General features: G+C 47.8%; 2 protein-coding genes and 1 long non-coding RNA gene across 13 annotated transcripts in view; 1 reads left to right on the top strand and 2 right to left on the bottom strand.

Moving 5' to 3' along the window:
* The first annotated feature begins 989 nt into the window (after positions 1 to 989).
* Positions 990 to 14881, top strand: FAXDC2 (fatty acid hydroxylase domain containing 2). Of its 8 annotated transcripts, none has more exons than XM_052684667.1 (12): positions 990 to 2955; positions 3135 to 3255; positions 3668 to 3764; positions 5718 to 5782; positions 6928 to 6975; positions 9619 to 9710; positions 9814 to 9917; positions 10634 to 10755; positions 11107 to 11312; positions 12167 to 12272; positions 13004 to 13170; positions 14335 to 14881. In XM_052684667.1, coding segments are annotated over exons 3-12 (1068 nt in total). In that variant the 5' UTR covers positions 990 to 2955; positions 3135 to 3255; positions 3668 to 3763; the 3' UTR covers positions 14492 to 14881. The 8 variants fall into 8 exon arrangements, with proteins under 8 accessions (XP_052540627.1, XP_052540626.1, XP_052540625.1 ...); XM_052684666.1 differs by having other exon boundaries at positions 3126 to 3255; XM_052684665.1 differs by having other exon boundaries at positions 990 to 3015.
* LOC128081457 (uncharacterized) lies at positions 5348 to 11934 on the bottom strand. The gene is made up of 3 exons (XR_008207195.1): positions 11277 to 11934; positions 8643 to 8700; positions 5348 to 7412 (listed from the first exon to the last, which is right to left on the bottom strand). It is a non-coding gene; the product is annotated as an uncharacterized LOC128081457 (long non-coding RNA).
* A 4562-nt stretch (positions 14882 to 19443) lies between the features above and the next one.
* LARP1 (La ribonucleoprotein 1, translational regulator) overlaps positions 19444 to 23541 on the bottom strand; it is a 40233-nt gene continuing 36135 nt past the window's right edge. For all 4 annotated transcript variants that reach the window (XM_052684639.1, XM_052684638.1, XM_052684641.1 and 1 more), the window contains 5 exons: positions 23167 to 23318; positions 22743 to 22887; positions 22447 to 22556; positions 21846 to 21973; positions 19444 to 20724 (listed from right to left, as the gene is read on the bottom strand). In XM_052684639.1, the coding sequence (XP_052540599.1) occupies positions 20512 to 20724; positions 21846 to 21973; positions 22447 to 22556; positions 22743 to 22887; positions 23167 to 23318 (748 nt within the window). In that variant the 3' untranslated portion in view covers positions 19444 to 20511. The remainder of the gene's footprint in view (positions 20725 to 21845; positions 21974 to 22446; positions 22557 to 22742; positions 22888 to 23166; positions 23319 to 23541) is intronic.

The raw sequence follows: 23541 nt of genomic DNA, 5'->3' as shown, positions 1-23541 counted from the left end.
TCCCCTCGCCTTCAGATGGCAGCGTACAGCCGCAAGCCGCGCGATCTAATCAGCGTGCTGCAGCGAACAGACGGAAGGGCGTGAAGAAAGAGCTACAAAAAGGAACGAGCCAGCACGGTACGGCGCGCCTCCGCGGCATCACCGCAGCCCCACTTCCGCGGGGCTCGGCGGCCTCCGCCAACGGCCGCCCCGAGGCAGCCGGCAACGAACAGCGCCCCGGAGCCGCGCCGGCCCCGGCGGGAGCGCGCCTGGCCCCGCAGCCCGCGCGCCGCGCGCGCCCCCACGAGCCGCGCTGCCTCAGGGCTGAGGCCCACCAGCCACCGCCGCCCTGCGCCGCGAGGGGCCCCGCACCTGCTAGAGCCCGCCGAGCCCAGCCGCGCCGCCTCCCGCGGGCCTCCCGAGCCCCGCCCGTCCCCCACCGCTCGTCCGCTCCGCCGCTCCCCATCGCTTTCCCCTCCCCCAAGCGCTACCTGCCCGGAAGCTGGGGCCGGGCCTCTCGCCTCCGCGCAGGCGCGATGACGCCTCCGGCTGAGGCGGGATTTCCGGGTTTGTGCCCGGCTCTCGCGAGAGTTATGGCAAAGCCGCAGCGGCGCGCGGTGCGGTACGTTGCGGCTCGCGCCTGGCGCGCGCTCCCGAGGAGGGGACGGAAACGGAGGGGGCGGGGAAGGCGGAGCGCCACGCGGGGTTCTGCCCGCGGCGCGCATGCGCAAAGCCGTGTCCTTGTCGCGCGCCCCGCCCGGCTGTGGGCTCGCGGCGCGAGGTGCGTGACGTGGCGGCGCGTGCTGTTACGTGGCGTGCTGTTATTGCAGCGTGCTGCTATTGCTGTAAGGCAGCGTGCTGTTAATACAGCGTGCTGTTACTGCTGTTATTGCAGCGTGCTGCTATTGCTGTAATGCAGCATGCTGTTAATACAGCGTGCTGTTACTGCTGTTATTGCAGCGTTCTGCTATTGCTGTAATGCAGCGTGCTGTTACTGCTGTTATTGCGGCGTGCTGCACGCTCGGGTGTCCGGGATGTGCTGATTGTTCGTGCTCAGGAGCCGCTGTCTGTCTGCTCACGGCTGTTATTCCGCATTTCTGCTGCTGCTTCGGAGCGGTTGTCTGTGCACCTTTGGGTTCATTTCCCCACGTGCCCTCAGCTGCCTGCTCACCAGTTCCATAAAAGTACCCAGGAAAACACCTTGGCAGCTCTTACACATCAGGCACTGTTCAGCACCTCAGCTTTAGTCCTCATACCTCAGCAGAAAAAGCTCTGACAGTGCTGCTTTGCTAAAGGCTCCTCTCTTATCGATTAACCTTGGAGCTGTCAGCATTCTGAAGTTTATTTTGATTCGCCGTTTATCTCCACGGTCGATAGTTGGCGTTTTGCATGCTCAGCTCGGGTCTGTGGTTGCTGCTGTAATTTATGCCACGTGCTGCATTTGCAGAAAGGTCTCTGTCACCTCTAGCAAAGAGCAAATCCCATTCTTGCGTTGCTCAGAGCTGAGCCTTTGTCTCACACTGGAGTGGTTTTGGTGAACGTGCAGCTCAGGGCACAGCCTGGCCAGCGAACAGCTGTGTGTTCAGTGCTGTCCCGTGACCCGAACTGTGGTAGAAAGCAAACGAAGACATCCTTTAAACTAATCTTAGAGGCTGTAAATCCTTCAGATAGAACCCATATCTCGATTGGACAGAGGTTAAAAAGAAACACTGACATCCGTGCAGTTCACTCTTATCACCTACTTTAGCATATTAGATTAACAGTGCTACCAGAGTGAGACCAAGTCCAAATAACATGCTGGACAACCTTTATTCTCTTGAAATGCCAGTTTCCACTTCCTCCTTTGCACGTACCCAAATAGCTCGGAGGAATCACGTTGCTCCATATTAAGTCCATGATAAATAACAATTAGCAGCAACAGCTGAGAATTAAAAACTCTTTCCTCAGTAGGAAATACTTCGCGTTAGTCAAGAGAAAGTGTCAGTGGAAACAGTAGCAGTCTCAAATATGGAAATGAAGCAACAGGAACAGAGATGAAATGGCACGAGGCTGGGAGGGGAGTTAGGAATATTCCTTCCAGAAAAGGTTGCTTGATAAAAATATAATGGTAGGTACAAAAAAATCAGACAGGGACAACAAGGCACCACCATTACTCGTGCTTGCAGATCACTGCAATTCTCACTACTGCTAGCTTGAAATTCTGCTTACAAAACAGCTTCACTCATGAGGGGCTGAATGGTGCTAACTGTGAGAGGAAGTGGTCCTCAATTTTCCTCGCATGGAAAAAATAAACACGGTAAGTTATGTGAAGTAACACCCTCATTTCTCTGAGCTTAGTTTACAATAGGACACTGTATATTGGGCAAGTAGTACAGATCGGGGCCACATCTGCATAATAAAGACAACACTCCAGCACCTTACATCTTGCAATACTGTAATTACAGACTTCATGGTTGGTAAGCATATTTAAATACAACTGAGCCCAACCACATTCTAACCTATTTGCATTTCATCCTCACAGATAGAATCAATACCCGTAACTGTTTGATGTAGCGACAGCTGTTGCAGTTTATAGATTTAGTGAGAGATGATGAAAGAGGGACTGCTGGGCTTTGCCAAACACCCCTGTAACTTACATGTGTTTAACAACTACACCTTTGACCCATTCAGTTGCATTGGCATCAGCTACTTTGTGCTGAAAACATGAGTTCATGCCTAGTAGAAACGACTTATCTTTAAGGTAGAGCTGTCTTTTTTATTCTCAATACACTCTTGATGAAAAACTCTTACCTGCAGAGCTGTATTCTGAGCGCTGGACTGAGCGACAGCATGCGCACACACACAGGGAGCAGTGCCAGCACTAACAGTGACACGGTGCTGACTTCACATGACTCGTCTGGGAGGGGACAGCCAACTCCTGCCTGGAAACACCCCGGTGCCTAAACCCTCATAAAGTTTCCGCAGCAGTAGTGAAAGGTGAGGAGTTGTGCTCTGAGCAGAAACAAAGGACCTCTCCTAGGCTACAGCCAGCGGGAGGTGAGCAAAGAGACTGAGCTCAAAGGTACTGTGGCTTGAAAATACCTGATTGAAACTGAAGAAATAACTAAAAGGCACTGCCATGTGTGTGTTTAAAATACAATTGTAAGCTTTTCTAGGAACTGTAATTGCCTTCTGAGCTATGCAGAGCTTGGCACGATAGGAGACCCACCAGACACAACATCTAGTCCCGTATCTGACTGTACAGTGTGGCTGATGTGCAGCTTTTGTGGAGAGCAGGTAGGTTGTCCTTACATTTTCTTTTATAGGTTTTGTACTTTTGCAGAGAAGTGGAAGACAAGGTGGTTGCCACACTGGCCGTGCACTGTAAAGGTTGATTCCAGCGAAGTAATAAAATAGAAGATTCAAGCAAGAGGGAAAAAGGAGTCCCAAGCAGCTGGACTGGCAGCCAGTCCATCACTGCAGACATCTCCAGTTATTCCTGCCAGCAGCAGGAGCACAGTACTGGGTGCAGTACAAGGGGAAGTGGGCACTGGTGCATTCTCAGCATGGGACTGTCTGGGCAACAAGAAATGTAAGGGGGCATAAATAATAATAATAATAATGTAAATTTTTAATACAAAAAAATGTCTTTTTTATCAAAGTTTTCGAACAGTTTGTTTGGTTGTTTTTCTTTTCTGTTGATGTTAAGCATTTTAGAACATGGCCTGGACAAGCTAGTGCTTTCTGATAGCTGAAATGTAAAAGATGAAGCAGAGCTCATACTTAGTTGTTGGAGAAATGATGAAGTACGTGGAAATAAAAGAAATAGTTTGTGTTGGAATTCTTTACTGCCTAAAGCCAGAAAAGCATTGATTTACAGTTTCGTTTGGATCAAACTTTGTGTTAACGAGTCAGAGATAACCTCAAAGGAACTTCTATTTTAAACAGCACCGGTTCTGTCTAATGCTTGCAAATAGCTGCAGACAGCTGAGGTCTTCACTGATTGCTTCAGGGCTGTATAACATGCCAAAAGAGATCAGTGCTAAGCAGTTGGAAGGACCTTTTGTTTGCTCAAATAGCCATGGTTACATGAATGCTGCTGTTAAGTACCTGGTGCATTCTGAATCAGAAAAGATAATCATATCTTTCAGGCATAAAGAGAGCAATGGGGGAAAACACAATCCATCAAAATGTATCTTGTTTTAGTGGAAATAGCATGAAGTGTTTCTGTCAATAAAGGTAGAATATTGAGATTTTGGGGAGAGGGAGGGTAAGCAGAAATGCCAGTGCTGTTTCAAAACGGAAGGTTTTGCTCAAGAATGGCTCCTGGGATAAAATAATCCCGTGATTATTTAAAAAAATAGGAGGAATAGAAACTTATTTACAGACCCACAGAAAGTGGGGCTCAGCCAAGCAATGGCTTTCTCTTCCCAGCAACTCCAAGCAGAGGTGCATTCTCCACTGTGCCTTTTGCGTGCAATACGGAGCTGCTGATGGTAACTGAGACATCTGCACCTCTCATATCCAGTGCTGTCTGTTACAAGATCGTCTCGGAGTGCAGTAATCTCTTACCACAGTCACTATGGCCAGCACTATTTACTGTCCTGTCACAGCAGAATGATTTCATTGTGCTGTTTTCTGTCTCTGCTGGGTGGTTGTAGAGAAGTTAGCAAGGCATACAACAAAAGGACAAGGGACATGAGTTACAAGGGGCATTCTGACTAGATATTAGGAAAAAAATACAGGAGAGGTAGTCCAACACCAGAACAGATTTCACACAGAAGCTGTGGAGTCTCCCTCCGTGTGGATGCTCAGAGCTCAGCCCAAGGCTCTCAGCAACCTGATCTAACTTTGTAGTTGGTTTTGTACTGAGCAAGATGTTGGACAAAGTCTCTTCCAAGTGAAATTGGGTTGTTATTTTATGTAGTGAAGTAAAACATCCTTAAAGAGTAAGGAAAGTGTTGGAACAGGGACTGGAATGGCTCAAAGCACCATGAATGAATGGGTTATTCATTTATTCATTTGATGTGTTTCAACCTTAGAGGTGTTTTCATAGAGATAATCAGCACTCCTGCAGAGGACCTGTGTGACAAGATGAGAGCACACTGTGTATTGCATAACATAAACTCCTTCATCAAGATCAGGATGTCTTTGCAATGAAGATAAGATCAGTTTGTCCCATGGCAAGTTATTTATGATGTTCTCTCCAGACCAGCATGTTATTTGTTATTGTAACTCCTAGGATATAGTGCTCTCCATCAGGTGTATTGTAGTCCCATTATATTTTACCAGTGAAGTTCTGGTTGGCAAATTTGACGCAGAGGGGGAAAAAAATCAGAAGTTCTCATAGAGTAGTTCTGTTAGCTCACAAAATCTCATAGTGAGGAGCTTTCTTCTCATCTTCCCACTGGAATATTTACAACTCCAGTGTTGAAATACAGGGTTGGGAGTTAGGGCTTGTGCTTCCATGTCAGATCTCTTCTTGTCTTCTTGTCTTTTTGTCTTTTTTCTTTTTTCTTCCCAGAACTGTTTCACTTCAGTAGTTTGGTGGACTGGCCTCATCTTTTTCTGTCCTTGAGCGAGCAGGGATACAAGTAGGAGGAAGGAGTCCAGTTTTTCTCTCTGCTGCCCATTGATCTGCAGACTAATCTCTTGTAGGGAAACAGAGCTGGAAACACTTGAATAGACAGAGTCACATTTGTGAGGCTGTACTCAGAAAGTCCAGTCTCCTGGATAACATGATGGTTTCTTTTTGGCAGTGAATTCCTCCTTTCTGAAACACGGCAAGAAGAATACTCCCAAGACGCTTGCTATCATCACAAAGGTAACGAAACATCATCTCTCTAATTAGCCATTTTCTAACTGTTTGTACCTTATACAGGTGCCTTGGAGTCTTCTTTGTACACTCCTTTGTTACCTTAGGTAACATAGTTTGTCTGTGCTTCATTATTGTTCCAAGTATGAAGAGCAAAACAGCTCGAATTGTGCCATGCTCAGTAAATCTGTAATTCCTGTTATTAGAATTCACGTGCTTTTTTCTTAATGTCTGTGTGAAACCAAGAAAACCTTATGGAATGTTCTCTTAGCTTTCGCTAATTACAGTTTATGATAAGAGTGCAGCAATATGAAAACAGCTACGCAATAATCCCTATGGCAGGCACAGCACACCTCCTGAAACTGACCTTTCTGTGGCCAAGGAGAGCAGTTCAGACCCAGCAGCTCCTTCAACCTTGTGCTCGATGCTTTCCTTTTTTTCTCTGCTAAATTCAGAGGTGACAATCAACAGTCCAGTCGGAGCCAAACGCAAGGAGGTCTATCGTGAGGCAGCCACCTGCCCTTCAGGTTTTAATCCTGAAACTGACAGCTATTTCGGTCATTATCAACCACGGCTGGACTTAAAGCAGTGATGATTTTCTCACCATGCTCTGGGGCTGTATCTTCCAGTTCCTCTGCCACGTGGGTGAGGGCTGCACGGTGTTCTGCTGCATTAATACTTCATGGCACAAGCTCACATTGTAGTAGTCAGGTTTTTTGGTTTTCATCGATGTCAGTTTAGCAGCATTCCTGCCTTATAGTAGAGCAGTCGTCTCGTGTCATCGTTTGCTTGTCAGCCTTTGCAGGGCAGTTCCTACAGAATGCAGTGTGTTTCTGGGACAGATCGAGGGAGAGAGCTGTACTGCAGCACACCAGCTTTGGTTTGGGCTGTTCTTCCATTTTAGTTTGCTACCCTTACATCCCCATCAGCATTATGGTAAAACACTTAACTCACCTCAGGAAATAAGGGAACTTTTGTAAGGCTTTCTGTAGAAGTTTTTTTTCTTGTACAATAATGAAGGATGGACAGGGCACAGAGAGTAAATACCTCAGTTTTGCAACTAAACTTGCAGATGAAGTGATTTGCTGTTGTTAGTGGTGCATTCTTCCACCCTGCAGCTGTACAAAGCTCACTCAGCTCACTTCTTATTTCAGATGAAGAGAGACTCTGGGTATTCCACCATGGCTGCACATCAGGAGCAGGTAAAGACTCAAAGTCCATCTTTTAAAGGAAGTGTTGAGCAGGTGCCTTGGAAAGCTGGATGAGCTGAATAACCTTCTGAGAGCAGCAACACACTCATCAACTCTGACCACTTCAGCACAATTAGGAGGTCATCACTCATCATTTTCCCAGCATTTTTTCCTCCCAGTGAACCACAGCTGTAGCGCTGAGTGGTGAAAAGCCTCTTATTGTTGCTTGCATGGCAAGATACCATAATATTCCACATAGCCAGAAACTGTGCCACCTGACTGTGCCCAGTGCCAAAAGTGGTGCTGCTGAACAGCCTGGTTCCCAGCTGGTGTGCCCCAGTCTCTTTACCTTGCAGGTAGGAACTCCAATTGGCACTCCAGCTATTTAGCAAATTGTACAAGGCCTTTGATCAGTGGGTCAGAGTTTGGAAACCTCTCTGGAGGTGTTGCTTGCATGAAGAGAAACAGGGTGTTAGCACTTGGACTTGATGAACAAGATTTTTTTTTAATGTGAACTTCTCTGTCCCCGCAGCTCATGTAATTATAGGGCATGGGATTCATTCATGTAATCACTTCCTTGCGTGTGGTAAAAGCACAGCCTCCAAACAAAACAGTTTCTATCAGAAAGCTTTGAAAATAGCTGAAGTGCTGAACTTTGGCTGCTCCCCGTCCTGCCTCAAAGCAGGTGGATCAGGAGTCATTCATTTTTGTGAATCTTTGAGATCTTCAGCTGGAGGACACTCAAGAATCAAATGTCATTTGGTCTAACTAAGAATTCCAACCCTCTAAGACTTGGGAGCTTTTCTTTGGTGTGTCTGTCATCGCAGGAGAAAGAAGGATTTGTAGGATAGAGTTCTGTTAAAAGACTCAAAGTATTTTATGGCTTTTTATACTTTTTTTTTCCCCTGAAGAATACCCAGATGGTGCTTCAGGCTTTAAAGATTCAGAAATCCTTATCCACTATCAGCATACATTACTGTAACATGGACAGCATGGATACAACTGGAAGCGTGTGACCTGTGAGAGCAAATGTCCAGCCCCGAACCCAGCACGTACTGTGTGGAGCTGGGACAGGTGGCTTTTGCCAGCCTTGCATTCCTGGTGGAGTCACCCACTGATAATGCTGGCAAATGATTGTATTGCTTTTAGAGTAGGCCTGTAGGGCTCACTGCCACGAAGCTGTAGGGCAGGAGTCCAGGAAATGACTTTCTCCTCAGTTGCCAGCTTGACAAAAACTGAGATGATAGGAACAAATGTTTGTTTCAGTGAGGAAAGTTTCATTGCTAACGAGCAAAGTTCTGTCCTGGGACAGATAAACATTGCTGACAAGTTCTGGGCAATGTTTAATATTCTGTAGCTGATACAGAACCCAAAAGAGCTCCTAATGCTGAGAGCTGTGTTGAGAGGGTTCCTCCGTATTGCAATACCCAAAACACACCTGCATTCAACAGCTACTCCTGAGCTGCCTCTCTTGTTTGTCCTCTCTGCTGGGAGAGGACCAGGACAACAGCTATGAATCATGCTATTTTTACTCTGGTCTGTTTTTACAGCACAACATACCAATAAAAACAGGAAGGACAGAGTTACACACAAGGCACTACCTGGTTATTACACTATATATAGTTTTGAATTGCATTTGTTTTTTAGTCATCCTGCCAATAAATATAATGCATACTCACCTGAGAAAACTCAAACTAAGATTTCTGAACTCCAGAGTCAATTCCAACTGGGGCTATGCTAGAAGACAAATCGTTAATTATGTATTTGTCGTATATTTGATAAATATTTTAAAATATTTACTCAATCTATTTCAATATATTTGTTCAACTATATTGAATACTGCTTTCTGAATATTCCTATTCCTAAAATCAAAAGGACTCTGAAAATTTCCTCATTGTTGCTTTGTGAAGTTCAAGTCCTTACTGTGCTAAAGGATCACGTTAACATCGCAGTGCTCTCCCACTGCACGCAGGGAGATTCCACCAGCAGATAACACTTCTGTGACTGAGAGCAAGGATTTAGAGAATGCTGTACTTTTAAGAAGCTGCGTGTTTTAACTCCTTGTTGTTGTGCAGTTGTTCTGTATAGATGGCACATGGTGCCTTCCAGACCAGCTGTACTCCCAGTACTAGAACTGAGTTCTATCTGTGATGGGCGAAAGGCACAGCACAAGGCAACGAAATGTCCTGTGTTAGACCTCTGTTATGGGGGAAAGGATAAGCTTCTGAGCACGAGTCTGTCTTTAGAACCAGTCTTCAAAGCTGAAAAGGGAGCTGAGACAGTAGCTCCAGATCACCTGAGCACAGCAGTTCGTCGTGACTGCAGGGGGAAAGCCCATTGCATGCTGGCAGGAAGAACAGACTGGTGGGTTGGCAGAGGTGCTGTGATGCAGCAGCATTCCTTACCCCTCTTCTTCCATTCCTAGTGTTCTGAGTTGTCCAGAAGCCCTTTGTAGCACAGTTCAGGTACTGATAAATCTATCCAATCAAAATAGGGAGAGAAAATTCCGTGGTCCTTAACAGCTTTGTTATCGTGTTCTTCAGAGTGTAAAACAATGCAGGCTGACATAAGACAACCTGTACCACATACGTTTCAAAGACAAAAGCTCTAGTATAGCACAGCAGCGTGAACTTAACTCTCATTGCTTGTGCACAGGAAGAGAAGCTCTGGGCTGCTGTGAAGATGTCTGCCCTTGTCCTTGGCTCAGCCCTGCTCATATTCACTGCCTTAATGAACTCTGTTTCTTGGTAAGATTGCTCAGACAAAAGAGGCTTGAGGAGAAGTGTTTTTGTGTAGAGGGGATAAACGGGCTGTGAACAGACGAGTGACTAAGAACATTTGTTCCCACAGGTGCGTGCAAAAGATCTGGGATACTTCAGGCTACTTTTGGCAGACAACATGGCTGAAGCTTTACTACCTGTTTGAGGGAAGGGAATGGTCACTTTTCCTCTTTGGTGAGTTCCTCAGGTTTACAACCCTTTGCTGTGCTAAGAACCATCCATGCAGTGCATCTAAACTGGAACATGGGTGTGCCATCCTCAACTCACTGAGAACACACGTAGCCTTCCATGCCAGCTACAGCTGACGGCACATCCGTGCTGCTTTGGAGTGGTTCCTCATTAGACCCATTACACAGGTTAAGAATTTGATCTTTTTGCTGCTGCTGAAAGCATAGAAATGGCTTCCTTACGTAGACATGCTCTTTGCTCCTGTGAGAAATGAATGACTCGGTAGAACTAATTTCTGAAAGTTGAAGTAAAATTAGTGAATTTCACGCTTGCTGTAGTGCGTACACAACCCTTCTCCATCTGTGATTAACTGCTGGTGAACAGGCTTAGCAGGGATGTTGCAAGGTCCCAAGGATCAACTCAAACTTATCCAACATGTATTTAAACATCAACCATGAGGTAGTTCCCCATTCTCCCAGAAAAGCCCACAGTTTTGGCAAATTTTAGCCTATGGGGCATTTATGCAGTTTAATTTCCTCACCATTCCCTAGATCTAAACTGGGTTTCAGAACCTGCTCATTCTATTTTAAAGCATCACAGTGCAGGGGACCCAGCACACGTAGCTCCTAGTGAAGTCCTCTGGATACAATTACTTTTTCTTTTTTTTAATCTGTCCACAGCTCCCAAGGTATTTAAGTATCTGTTTCTTCCTCACGTCACAGGGGCTGCATTGGTTCCTAGCCTTGCTTTTTGGTGCTTCAATGGAATCCTTATGGTGGCTGATGTAACAGGAAAGCCAACTTTCATTACTCGGTATCGCATTCAGCTGGGCAAGAATGATCCTGTAAGTATTTCTGTGTGCTGCTTCTGCTGGCTAAATACTTCTTGCAGTCTGTTAGGTCAGGAAAGGGGAGAAGAAGCCCTTATGCTTTTCTCTTCCAAGCAGATAGCTCCCTTTTCAGCTTTGAAGACTGATTCTAAAGACAGGCTCATGTGCTAAGTATTGTATATCTATTGCAGAGGAAGGCAGTTCTTGTAATTAGGCTGCTGATCAGGTCTCGATAGCCTGCTTGCTAACAAGTTGATCCTACAGCTACCTAATGAAAGCAGCCAACAAATCTCAAAGCTCTTTGTCTTCCAGCTTAAAGCCACTGTGCTTCTGATACAGCCCGGAATCCTGACTTCTTTTTTGCAGGTGGACACGCAGAAATTGCGACAAGCCATCTACACCGCGCTGTTTAATCAGTTCTTTGTCTCCCTTCCCATGCTCGTGCCCATGTTCTATGTAATGAAATGGTGGGGCAACACCTTCAGCAAGGAATTACCCACTTTCCAATGGTTTCTTGTGGAGCTGAGCATCTTTACCTTAATAGAGGAAATCCTCTTCTATTATTCACACAGGTGAGCTGAGCACAGATCAGGACTCTGGTTTGTGCCCATGCTGTTAGTCTTATACCCATCTCTTGAAACAGGAGTGGTCCTGGTTCACCCTCTTCCATCAGTCTTGTATTTAACCCATCCTTATTGCTTGAGGCTTAGCTGCTGCAATGCTGCTAGGAACTACAGGGAGCAAAAATGGGTAAAAACTACAGAAATGGCAGCTTAGGAAGAAAAAAAGAGCTATTTTATTTGAAAAGAGGAGAACGGGAGCATCCTGAAAGAAAAAAAGCTTAAGAATTCAGAGACTGATGTCTTCTTCACCTGAACAGCATCTACAAAACATAGCCTAGCTCCCAACACTACAGGCATTCTGACCATTTACTCCAGTAGTAGAAGATAAAATTGAAGCAAGGAAGGAAAAAGTCTGCAAGACCATGCAGAAGCAAGCACAGCATTCTCAGAAATACAGAGATTTCCCTTTTGGGCAATGGTAAAAGAAAACACAGGAGGCCATTTCTTACTAAGGGCCCAGGAAACTTAAAATCCTGTCTCTAATTGCTGCCAGTCGGAAAAGTCAGAATATGGAGAATATGAAGTGAGTCTTTCACTAAAATGTGCTCCCAAGTCTGAGCAAATCAGTCTTTCATAGACTTGGTTTTATGGGATGTATCAGAACTTAAGTTTAACATCAACCAGCAGACAGTGAAACCACTGGATGAGGGCTGATGCTAACGAGAGGAAACCACAGATCCTACACTGCCACTCCCAGCTCTAAGATCTGTTTTAGATGGACACAAGCAAGTCTCTGGCAGATGTTACTCTGCATTCCTTTCTTATGGGGTGCAAAACTACATTTCTTCTTTTTCTCTACTTAGGCTCGTTCATCTCCCACTCCTGTACAAGCACATCCACAAGAAGCACCACGAATGGACAGCCCCCATTGGCGTGGTCTCCATTTATGCTCACCCATTAGAACACACAGTAAGTGGATTCTCCCATGCTCACCTTCCACTTCCCTGCATGGAGTGCAGTTTCCATGGGATGAGGAGCAGCGGTAAGGGAAGCAGAGCAAATGCTTCCTTGGAATCTTCTTTCTTAGAAGAAGCTAAGCTGCATTACCAGGAAGCCTAGCTGTAGAAGTGCTGCAGTGCCTGTTTGCACTGCACCTCACCAGCTTTGAGAGCACAAATCCAAGGGCCTCAGGTAGGTAAGGAAAAGTCTGAATGGTGTTTTCTTGAGCACAGAGCTTCCACTTCTAAATACCATCTCCTGTTAATAAGAGGCCCAAACTGCTCCAGCAACTCTGAGTCTCCCTCTGACAGACTTTGGCTATAAGAATGACTTTTTGGTGCAGTAAGCTTGTGATCTGGGCACTGACAGCTATTCGTGCCACTGGGAGGACGCAATCATCACATTGCTGCACGTGTCCACACATCACGTGGACTTAGAACCTTTTTACAGCTTGCTTTCCCAAGAATCTTTTATTGCAAGTTTGGGGATCTGGGTCACTGACTGTATTCCACAGCGAGTAAACCTGAGTTGGCTCAGAGTACAATTGTATCTTTGATGATTATGTAGTTTTGGTATTTTCAGGTCTGCCCTTTATGCTGCTTGTACAAAACCAATAGACCCAGGTGAAACAGTTCAGCCCCTAAAGGACAGCCTGCTCGTTGTGGTCCCATTAACGAGGTGGTTCTACTTCTCTTTTCCAGCTCTCCAACACGCTGCCTGTCATGACTGGCCCAATGCTCATGGGGTCTCACATGGTTTCAATCACAGCGTGGTTCTCCCTTGCTCTTGTAACAACGAGCATTTCGCACTGCGGTTACCACCTGCCCTTCCTACCATCACCAGAATTCCACGACTTCCATCACCTCAAGTACGTCCCAGCTTCCCTTTCTCCTCCTTCCTGTGCCCTGTCACTGCTTGCAGACAAAGGTCCTTTCTGAGAGCCAAGTGATTTTCATCATTCACATACAAGCAGAGAAACCTATCCAGTTCACATAACAGCAGATCAGAATGCTGTCAGGTCTTAGAGCAGTTAAACAGAGTTTTGGTTTCCAAACCAAGCTGCCTTCCCGCACAACTGCCATCCACCTCACTGACATCTACCCTCCATCAGCTGACTTGGAGAGCTTATCTAAAGCACAAACACAGCAGCCGAGTCCAAGTGTTTCAAGCGTCCTAAGATGACACGGGAGGAAAGCACGGAGTGTCTGAAGTAGCAGCTATTACCTGGACATTCCCCAGCACAAACACAGACAGTTCCATGCAAGGCTATTCCTGGAAGTTCAGAAGATACTGTGTATGGTCTAGAGTCAAACCAGAGCAGTGGCGAATCACAGGGCACAATAAATCTGCAGCAGGAGTCTCCCTGAATCTTTCCCATATGCTGAGGTTAGTGATGTTGATCAGGTAATGCCTTGGCCAAACAGCCTCAGTTAACACTCCTTGGCAAAGGTTCCCAGCTCCCTTTTACACCAGAGAGAGCAAACTTTCAGTACAGCGTTCAGGGATACTTACCAAAACAGAAGAAAAACAGTTTCCATCTCCCTGCTGCGCATTAAATTCATACAAACACTTCCTCAAGCAGTTTGCTTCTGCAGAAACAGAAGATGTGGTAGTTCTGATGCAACCTAAGTGCAAAGCAACACCCGAAACGTGGGCCCAGTTCTCGTTAACAGCCATTTCATCTGCAGCTCGGCTCAGATGCTGTCTGGGCAGAACGGCTGTGCCAGCATCTGCAGTGCTGGGAGCACAGCAGCTCCACGTCTCTGGGCAGCCTGGTCTCAAGAACACGGCAAGGTGGGTGCCCAGCTGCTTCCACAGCTCTGAGCTGCTGGGCAGTGGTTCAGGCAGTTGTTCAGTGCCACCATTCCTGGATAACAATGGATCGAGGGGTTCATCAGAGCTGTGAGGCAGACAGGTACAGCAGCAGCAATCAGGTGAATGGCTTATCAGAGCTCTGAAAGGAGATGGGAACAGGGAGGGTGAGGTAACTTCAGTAACTTCCAGTGATGTTTATTCTCCGTTTGACTTCCAGGTTCAACCAGTGTTATGGAGTCCTGGGAGTGTTGGATTATCTGCATGGAACAGATGATGTGTTCAGACAAAGCAAAGCCTACGAGAGACACAGGGTCCTCCTCAGCCTCACCCCGCTCTCCAAAAGCATCCCTGATATACCCAAGAGAGCAGGGTGAACCCTCCAGGCTGCAGCTCCTGCAGAGCCCAAGGATAAGGAGAGGAAGAGACAATGATTTACACTAATATTTTACTTGTGAAACAAGCTATTATTCACATGTAATGAATCTCAAAACTGAACTTAAACACAATACTTGAGATGACTTCATGTACTGCCTGTTATTCTCCACCTAAAGCATGAAAAAACAACTCTAGAAAGGTATTTCTAAACCACTGCACTACTTCTTGGTTCCAGCTGCCTGCATGTAAGATGAATTCTAGGCTATGTGGTTTCAAGACCTGCTGAATTTTCACTGTTAAGGTTATAGCTTCTCATAGACCATGTCATGGCCTCTTCCAGCAGCATTCTCTAACAATACCAGTAAGGTCACTGTAACTACATACACAGGAATCGAGCCCACATGGCTTCAGACATCCCCTTCATGCACGTGACAGGCCCGCTTTTCCTTCAGCAGTTTTTCCACTCTGTAAGATGCAGGTCTGATTTCAGGACTGTTCATCCTCATCAACACTCCACAAACCAACCTCTGCAAATGTAGAGTTTCTCCCACAGGAAAGGTAAAGACATTTGGAGCTAAGATTATATGGGGGGAAACAAGAAGCCTCTCAGTCACTGTCCCCACAAGAAAGGAGGTCCCTTCAGCCTGAAATCCAACTGACAAGTCCTGCTACATCAGTTCCTACTTGCAAGCCTCGTGTGTCAGCTCATGGCAGCAGCTCTTCCTGCACTGTCCTCCAGATCCTCCAACCACCCTGCGCCAGCCAGCCCATCCGCAGAGCCTACAGCCCTCTGTGGAAAACACAATGGTTAGCACAACAGAAAACCCAAACCGCACTGTCTTTTGAAGTTTTTATTTTTATACATTTTTTTTTTGTATTAAAAAGGAAAAAGCATAATTACCACAAATTACAAAGGACTAAAGCATTACTAGAATAATGAATCACATCAGCCTAGAAAGCAGATACTCTGAATAATATTAATGTTATAATACAAGCTCTCATTCAAGTATTTTACATTTGTCTCTTTTCCTTTTATATGCGATGATGATCCTAGCACATGGGTCAAAGATTATGTACTATCGACAGAAGATGGATCATGTACAGCGGGCCATATTAACAAGATTTTCCTCCCAACTGATAAATGGTCTGTGATGAGTCATTTTAAGTTTGTCTCTACGATAAATGCGGCTGAAGAAGGTTGCACACACTTTCTAGTCTGGGGAACAGAAGGCTGAGGTTGGGATATAGCCAGTCTGAGAAGGGCCAGCACATCGAACCATCGCCCTGTTGTCCCAGCCACCGAGGCTGAGGTCTTACCCACGTGACCTGAGCGAGTCGGAGCAGGCAGGCAGAGCCTCCCCTGGGTACAACTCAGCGATGGTTTGTGAGATCCAAGGATTTCCAACCCCAGCAGGAGCGGATCAGGCTGGGAGAGGAAGGGGGGAGCAGGGCGGGCTGCCTTCCCTACGGGCATACATCTGCACCAGGGAGGCTCGGGGACCAAGTGCTGCAAGCACCCTTCCCATGACAGCTGTCACCGTCCCCAGCCCACCCACAGGACTGCCACTGGGAGATGGGGACAGGAGGGCAGCAAAGGCCTTGGGTGACCCAGAGTGCTGCAAAGGGGCGGTGGTACCTGGGTCTGTCCATGCTCTTCTGGAGCTCCCCACTGAGGGGATGTGCTTGTCACAGATACGTCGGTCCTATGTTCAAGTGTCTGCAGAAAGTGAAGCTGTAAACTACTCATTGAAATGCTGCCCTCCAGGCACCCACTCTGTGCCACTGAGATGAAAATTTGCTGTTTAAAAAAGTCATTCTACCTGTATTGGAAACTTTAAAAAAAAAAAAAAAAAAAAGAAAAGAGTCAGTGAGGCATTTAACATCAAGTGTAGCAACCCTCTCTAAAAGAGCCAAGCATCCATTTCTAAACAGTGACAGTGACATAACCAGTCTCAGAGGAAACAGGAGAAAATAAGCATTGCAAACACAGCTTGCTACATTTACAGTTTTCTTTTTTTCTTTTTTTTTTTTTCTCTTTTTTCTTTTTTTTTTCCTTTTCCTTTTGATAAAATAACTGGAAAGGCATTAACAGCTAAAGGCCCCCTCTGCACCACCACGCTGAATGTGTGGACACGTGGCAGCATGCTGAGGTTCACAAATCATCGTTACAGTACAGTCACCAGTCTGAAGCAATGTGAGCAGTTGCCAAACCTCGAGGGAACCCATGGGCTACAGCAAAAAGCTGCTGATGGGGGGGTGCAGCAGGGAGAGGGACAGACAGGCAAATGGAGCAGCAGTACTATTATTATTATTATTATCATCATCTTTTTTTCCTTTCCCCCCCCTCCCCCCCAAATGAACATATTAAGCAACAAAGTCTCCTCTGAAACACACTGTCCAGCTCTACTGCTGACCCCTGCCAGAGGTCTGGAGCTGCTGCGAGTGCCTGCAGCCATGCAGGGGTCAGCAAGTGGCATTGCAGTCACAGGAATAAGAGCACCTGATTGCTCAGATGGTTATAACAATTTAAAAAAATCATTGTATATGATCGTGATGAAGCATCCAAACTAAAAGCAAGGCCAAACTCCTTCCTCAGCAGGAGGACAAGAGGAACCCAAGCAAAACCACACTCTGGACAGCTGTCCTATTTCCCTGGGGCGGAGCGAGCCACGAGCGACGCCTGACGCACAGTGCCTGATGCACAGTGCCTGATGCACATGGCTGCACAGCACCAGCAGGGTGTGCACGCAAGAGGGGGAGCACTGCAGCCCCGTCTCCATGCCTGCTGTAGGACACGAGACAGCCATGCAGAGCTCAGCCCTCGAGCAGTTCCGCTGTACCTGCGGATGTCATCACCTGCCCTGCAGCACAGAGCAGCTGCCTCCTGCCCCAGCAGCAGGCACCAGCTGAGCAGGCTGTTTGTTTCCACCTTCCCTTCACTCTCTGGAGATGCTGCTGTCCCATGGAGATGCTACAGGGCACACAGCAGCACACAGCAACAGCTGGGATCTCTCCTCTGACCTCCTGCAAAAGCCACCCTCAGCCACACCAATGCAACCAAGCACTGACTCAGAGGGGAAAACTCTTCCGTGCCAAGACCAGACAGAGCCTCAGCCTCAGAAATTAGAGGGATAATTTCAGATCAGTTCAAGTTCTGGAAAATTCTATGGGACATTCTTTGCCTCTTCTATCACCCAAACAATTCCACAGTCTGTTCCACAAGGAACATCTCCACAGCAGGAGTTTGTTTCTCCTAGTTTCCTGTTTTGTTTGTTGCTCAAAAGCAGCTCATTGGCATCCAAAGAACACGCACCAATGAGAGGAACACAGGGAACGCAGCAAGGACCACTTGCAGCACGTTCAAACCTGCTGCCACTTGCACGCAACCATCAAAACTTCTCTAACAGCCTTGGTCAACCCCAAGTCCAGGCTCCAAGGCTTTTCCTTCCCAAAGCAGGGCCAAGCCCTGTCACATGCACTGTATCAGGAGATCCGACTCAGCTCACAGGAGAAGAGAAATGCAGACATAACAGCTGAGGCTGCAGTTACACCAAAGCTAATTGCCAGCCCAGCCTGCGTATGCTGGGAAACCCAGAGCAAGTTGAGGACCTGGACATAACATCCCAAACCCAGCCTCCAAGCGGTACCAAGCTGCAGAACGTTGTGATAGCAGCAGACAGACCAGAACAAGATCACACCATGAGGAAACAGTGAAGCAGCACCTGCCCAATTTCACTCAACCCTCAGCTATGCTCTCAATCCCAAGTTCACAAAGCTGCCCTGTAGACCAGTACCTCTCCCTCACCTATAAAGCAAGACTTTGATGCAGTGTCAGTTCAGGAAGGCAACATCAGCCAGGATTCAGTAAGCAGCTGCAGCCACTCCAACCTCCAGCCCCTTGCCCATCTCAGCACCTTGAGTTCTGCTCAGCACCTGGTTACTCCCACCTGCAAGCCTCACAGCCAAACAGACACAGCCTAAGGACACGGCTCCCTCCTGCAGCTACAAGACAGTGCTGTACTGACTTCGAAATACTTTAGGGAAATGTTCGTTACCAGCTTTTGATTTTGCAGAGGACAATGCAATCAGCTGCATCTTTCCACAGCCCACCAAGCGCCCGCTCCGCACCATGCAAACACAGCATGCTCACAGCACATGAGGACAGCGTGCCAGAGTTTCAACCAAGCCAGCTGCAAAGCACAGGTCCTGACCCAGGGCACAGAGCAGAGCAGCAGGGCAAGCAGCTCTCACTGAAGAGGTGCTCTGAGCCGGGGGCACAAATCTCACTCCTGGACCATGCCCCCCCACACAGCCAAGTGTTTGTGAGGGATGCAACCAATATGGACCTGGGGAGGATTTGCTGGCCACAGCCCAGCCGGTGCTGCACAGCACAGCCCCCAGGACATTGTCACAGCCCCCAGTGCAGCTACCCAGGCAACAGCCCTCCTCCAATGGGCAACTGCCTATTGGGACATAGAGCAAGATTCACTGGCCGGCAGCAGGAGTTGTGTATCAGACAACAGCATCGGGTTGCATGAGGCCTTGCCTGCCCTCCCAGCACCAAAGTCCCTCCAGCTGCCTCGACAGACGCTGCCCGCCTCCCAGGCACAACCCAGGCTGCCCAGAAAAGGCCGAGCGATGTCACAAGCTCACAGTCACCGTTGCAGGGAGGATGCTACAGTAGTATGTACACAACATAGGACTTCAACTACTTGGTGAGCACAAGTCTGGAGTATGACTGCCATCGGTGCCTTCCCTGCAGGAGCGTCCCAGGGAGCTGTGGGTTGGAGGAGGCTGCAGGGCAGGTGGGCTCGGCAGCAGTGCCGGGAGGAGTCTGTGGGTGTGGGCCAAACGCCCAGCACGCCCTGGGGCACCAGAGGCCAGTGAGCCTCCCCATTCCAGCTCCACCATAAGGCAACTTTTTTTTTTTTTTTTTTTTTTTTTTTTTGTATTTTTGTGGTTTTTTTTTTTTTTTTTTTCTTCTTCAATTAATATATCCAAGGAAGAAAGCAAAGGAAGATGTCTTTCTAGAGTTTTTGTTGTTGTTGTTGTTTCAGGGGTATTGTGTTTTTTCGTTGTTGTTTGTTTCATTTTTCCAAGGGAAAAGAAGAGGAAGGCTCCTTCAGCAAAGTCCTGTCTTTGCATGCAGTGGGCCCTGGGCAGGCGGCTGCGGCATCCACGCAGATTTCAAGTCCAGGTGCCTGCCAGCCTCCCAGTTGCCATTCTTGCAGGAAGGAGTCACAACAAACCTATCCTTGGCAAAGGTCCTTTGGTTGATTTCCAAATTGTCCGTGATGGAAGGGAGAAGAAGTGGGCAGAGGGAGAGCCAGACCTGCGAGAAGGTTGGAGATGAAGACGCTGGGGAGGACGGACTGGGAAGACCAACAGGGCTGGGTGCCTTTAGCGACGGTTGGTGTCAAAGCACTGCCAGACATGGGATGGGAAATGTCAGCCAGGTCATGGAGATCAGAGGCTCCGCAGCACTGCAATGCTGTGGCTTCGGCCCCTGTGAGGGAACCTCACTCCTCCGAGCTTCCTGGCCGGGCTGCCCAGCGATCCAAGGGGTGGGGACACAAAAGGAGTCACCAGGGCTGCACAGAGCGGACTTGTTTTGGTAAATCTGGACAAACCTCTAGCAATAATTTAAAACTTGATATATATATATAATAATAATAAAAAAATCTCCCCTTTCCAACCCAGCCAGAATATTTTTTGAAGATACACTAAGACACGAGCGTGTGCACAGGAGGGGAGGGATGAGAAGGAAAAGCAAAGGGTGGATCTGGTGGGTCTGGCTCTGGTCAGGTTTGTAATAGCAAAACGGTGTTTTAGATGCGAATCGTCTTTGCTTTCCAGCCACAAGAGAAAAAAAATCATGTGCGTTGAAGTTTCTCCCAGCAGGCTATTCCTGGGCACCCACAGTCCAACTCCCTTCCCATCACACCCCTCATCCTCTTCTCTGAGCCAGTCCCCCACAACCCATCCTGTCTCCTGGTGGGAAGCAGAAGCTGCATCCTCTCTACTTCCCCACTGTCTGCGACTCTGCAGCAGGGACTTGCTGGCTCAGGTTTTTGGCATCCTCTTGTGCAGGCTGACCGGGCGAGGCGTGGGCTTGGCTGGATGGGCACTGGCTGACCGTTTTGCTGGAAGACTGGGATGGGTAGCGCTTCCTGCCATCTCCCCCTGACGTCGTTGGGTATCTCTTGTGTCCACCTTCCTCTCCCATGGGTGGCTGCAACAGAAGCACCCCAGTATCAGCACAGTCTCTATCAAATGCACATTCTCTCCCCTGGATCAGAAAGCATCCCTGCTGCAGGCTCCTGACTGCAGCCCCTCTAACCCACGGGGAACACACATACTTACCCAAGTCACACAGTACTGGGACAGCTGCTCTCCTCTCCAAATCCACCACTGCCAGAATTGCTGACAGTCTTCCAAGAAAGATCAAGCTGTCACCCTGTGCTTAAGGCACCTCCTTCCTCCCGAAAGGAACAGTGTCCAGGAGTCTGGGAGACAAAGCTACACAAGGCCAGCTCCACTCAAGCCATTAAGGCTCCCTTTCCTCCTATTTTTCTCCTCTCCCACCAAATCACCAGGGGAAGAGGCAGTCATCTATTTCCCCAGAGAGCCGCCCTGAAGCTGATGTACAGCATTCAAACCCTGCAGCAATTGCTTTGCTTTAGAGATATCAAGGCAGTAGTAACTGGAAGTCTGATTGATGATTCAGACATTATATGAAAGACCCAAGAAGTAAGAAAAGACCTAGCATGTGTCTGCATGGGCAGTGCATGCAGCTCTGCTGCTCCATTCAAACAGATATCCTCCTCTACCTACTCAATGGTTTATCTGCATTCATCACATCCATCTGAGCCACATCTCCAAACCTTCACTCATCTCTGCTCATATCCTTGTGCTCCAAGGATGGTGTGTAAGCCTTAGCTCCTCAGCTCCTGTTCAGTACCTGAACTGATCTCTGAGTACCTGAGCTGGCAGCAACACCAGCACAATGCTGCAATATCCAGCCTCACTCACTGCCCAGCTAAGGTACAGAGAATGGCCTGCACTTTCCAGGGAAAGGAAAGCACACAGGGCTTCTTAATAAATTTCAGCTCTGACTGGCTTTCGAGCTTTTGCTGTCTCAGCGATGCAGGATCCTTCAGGATGACACAAGACTTTGAAGTGCTGAGGCTGCTTGTTCTTGGCCCAGCTGCAATGATGCACTATGACACTAGGTGTCACTGACTCCCATGGCCACAGTGCTCAGCAACCCTGTCTTGAAACCCTCTGCCCTTGGAAAGGCCTTGGAGCAGCTGTGGGGGTCCTTCACTGTGGTGGGGCACTGTTTCTACTCACATCCACTCGGAAGTCCTCGAGGCGCTTGAACTTGCTGAGGTATTCTTGCAGTTTGCTGTTGATGTCCAGATTTTTGGCTTTGGAATATTTTAAGAAGGCCCAGAACTTTTCCAGCCCATAGAGCTGGCCTAGAGGGGGAAGAAAATCAAACCAGGAGTCAGAAGTCTTTCCTCAGGGCTTCCTCACTGCCTGTCCCATGGGCCCACCTGTCCTACTGGTTAGCACTGACAAAATACAAGGAACCTGGAGGAAAGCAATCTACATCAGCATAGGGCAGCACCCTTGATGGGAAATGGCTCCAGGCTCTGTGACTGGATTGGTGACCACAATGAGTGGTGGGAAAGCTGTGACTTTCCACAATCTAGCTCCATATTCCCATAGCTCCATATTCATTCCACCCTCTCCTGCAAAGCAAGCAGCTCTGCTCTGTGCAGGAGCATTTCTTACCTGCAGGACAGCAGGGCTCAAGGATGTCACAGCCTGTCACTGTCAGACACAGAATTACATGGCCTTCCCCAGGTCACAAAAGGAGGCACAAGAGCACACGTTCATCCAGGCAACATCACTTCTAAACTCAGGTGAAGGCAAAGGAGACACTTACCAGCTTCATAATCCTTGATGGTCTCTTCTTGAAAGTCTTTAAATATGTCTGGCCGGAATTTCTTCTCCAGCCCATAGCTGTAGTATCGGAAAAGGCACTCCAGACCATACCTGGAAACAGAAGAGTATGTGGTGCTCAGACACTGGTGCACGCAACACCTAGGCAAGAATCCTGCTGCATCTCAGAAAAAGGATGTGATCCAGGGTGGACCCGGTCTTATCTTCAAGCCTTCAAAGACTAAACACCCTTCCCACAATCCCATCTCAAAAAAGGCCATTCAGCTCTTCCTCTCTTACCTGTATCCCTCTTTCCCATCCTCCACAGCCAGTTGCTTAAACTCCTCATACATTTTCTTATTGAAGTGATCTCGTAGGAAGAAGGACCAGAATCGGAAGAGCGTGTTCATCTCCTGGGACTGACCAATGCCCAGCCGCTTTCGCTCTGTTTGGGAAGAATGGCTGGTTACAAGACAGATGCTTTCTCCCAGGGAACCAGCCAGACACAGGGGATCTCACTGAGGAAGGTCTTATTTTATATATATTATCGGACACCATTAACTTTCTGGACCATGAGGAATTATCTGCCACCAGCAAGCTTGTCCTCCAGGACCCCATTTACCACTGTGCGTGGACTCTGCTGCCATGCCCCATGCCCCTATACAACAGATCACAAGCACCCTGCCCCACACCCAGAGGGAGGAAGCCCTCCCCACATGCCTACCGTTAAGGCAGCGCCGACGGTACTTGTGGTAGACGTGTTGCGTGAAGCCGTTCTCCTTGAGCAGCTCATGGGAAGGATGCTGAAACTTGGGCAGGGACTGCGGGGTGCAGCCATAGCTTCCAACGGCCGGAGTTCCCTCAGAGGGGCTGGAGCTGCACACAAGAGAGCCTCATCAACCCCCTTCCTTTGTAACCAGACAACAAACAACACAGTGCAGTCACGCTCCACTCTGCAACACTCATTTGTTTGTCCCACCTGTGAGCGCATCCACTCCAAGTTTGGGACCTGAGCTACAGAGCATCCTACTAGAAAGGAAACCAACACTCCCAGATAAATTGTATCTCGTTATTTCAAAACTGCAAAATTTCACAGCTC

This window comes from Tympanuchus pallidicinctus, unplaced genomic scaffold (assembly GCF_026119805.1).
Source record: "Tympanuchus pallidicinctus isolate F22 unplaced genomic scaffold, pur_lepc_1.0 scaffold21, whole genome shotgun sequence".
NCBI classification, from domain to species: Eukaryota; Metazoa; Chordata; class Aves; order Galliformes; family Phasianidae; genus Tympanuchus; species Tympanuchus pallidicinctus.
This window is presented reverse-complemented; position numbering and strand designations above follow the sequence as displayed.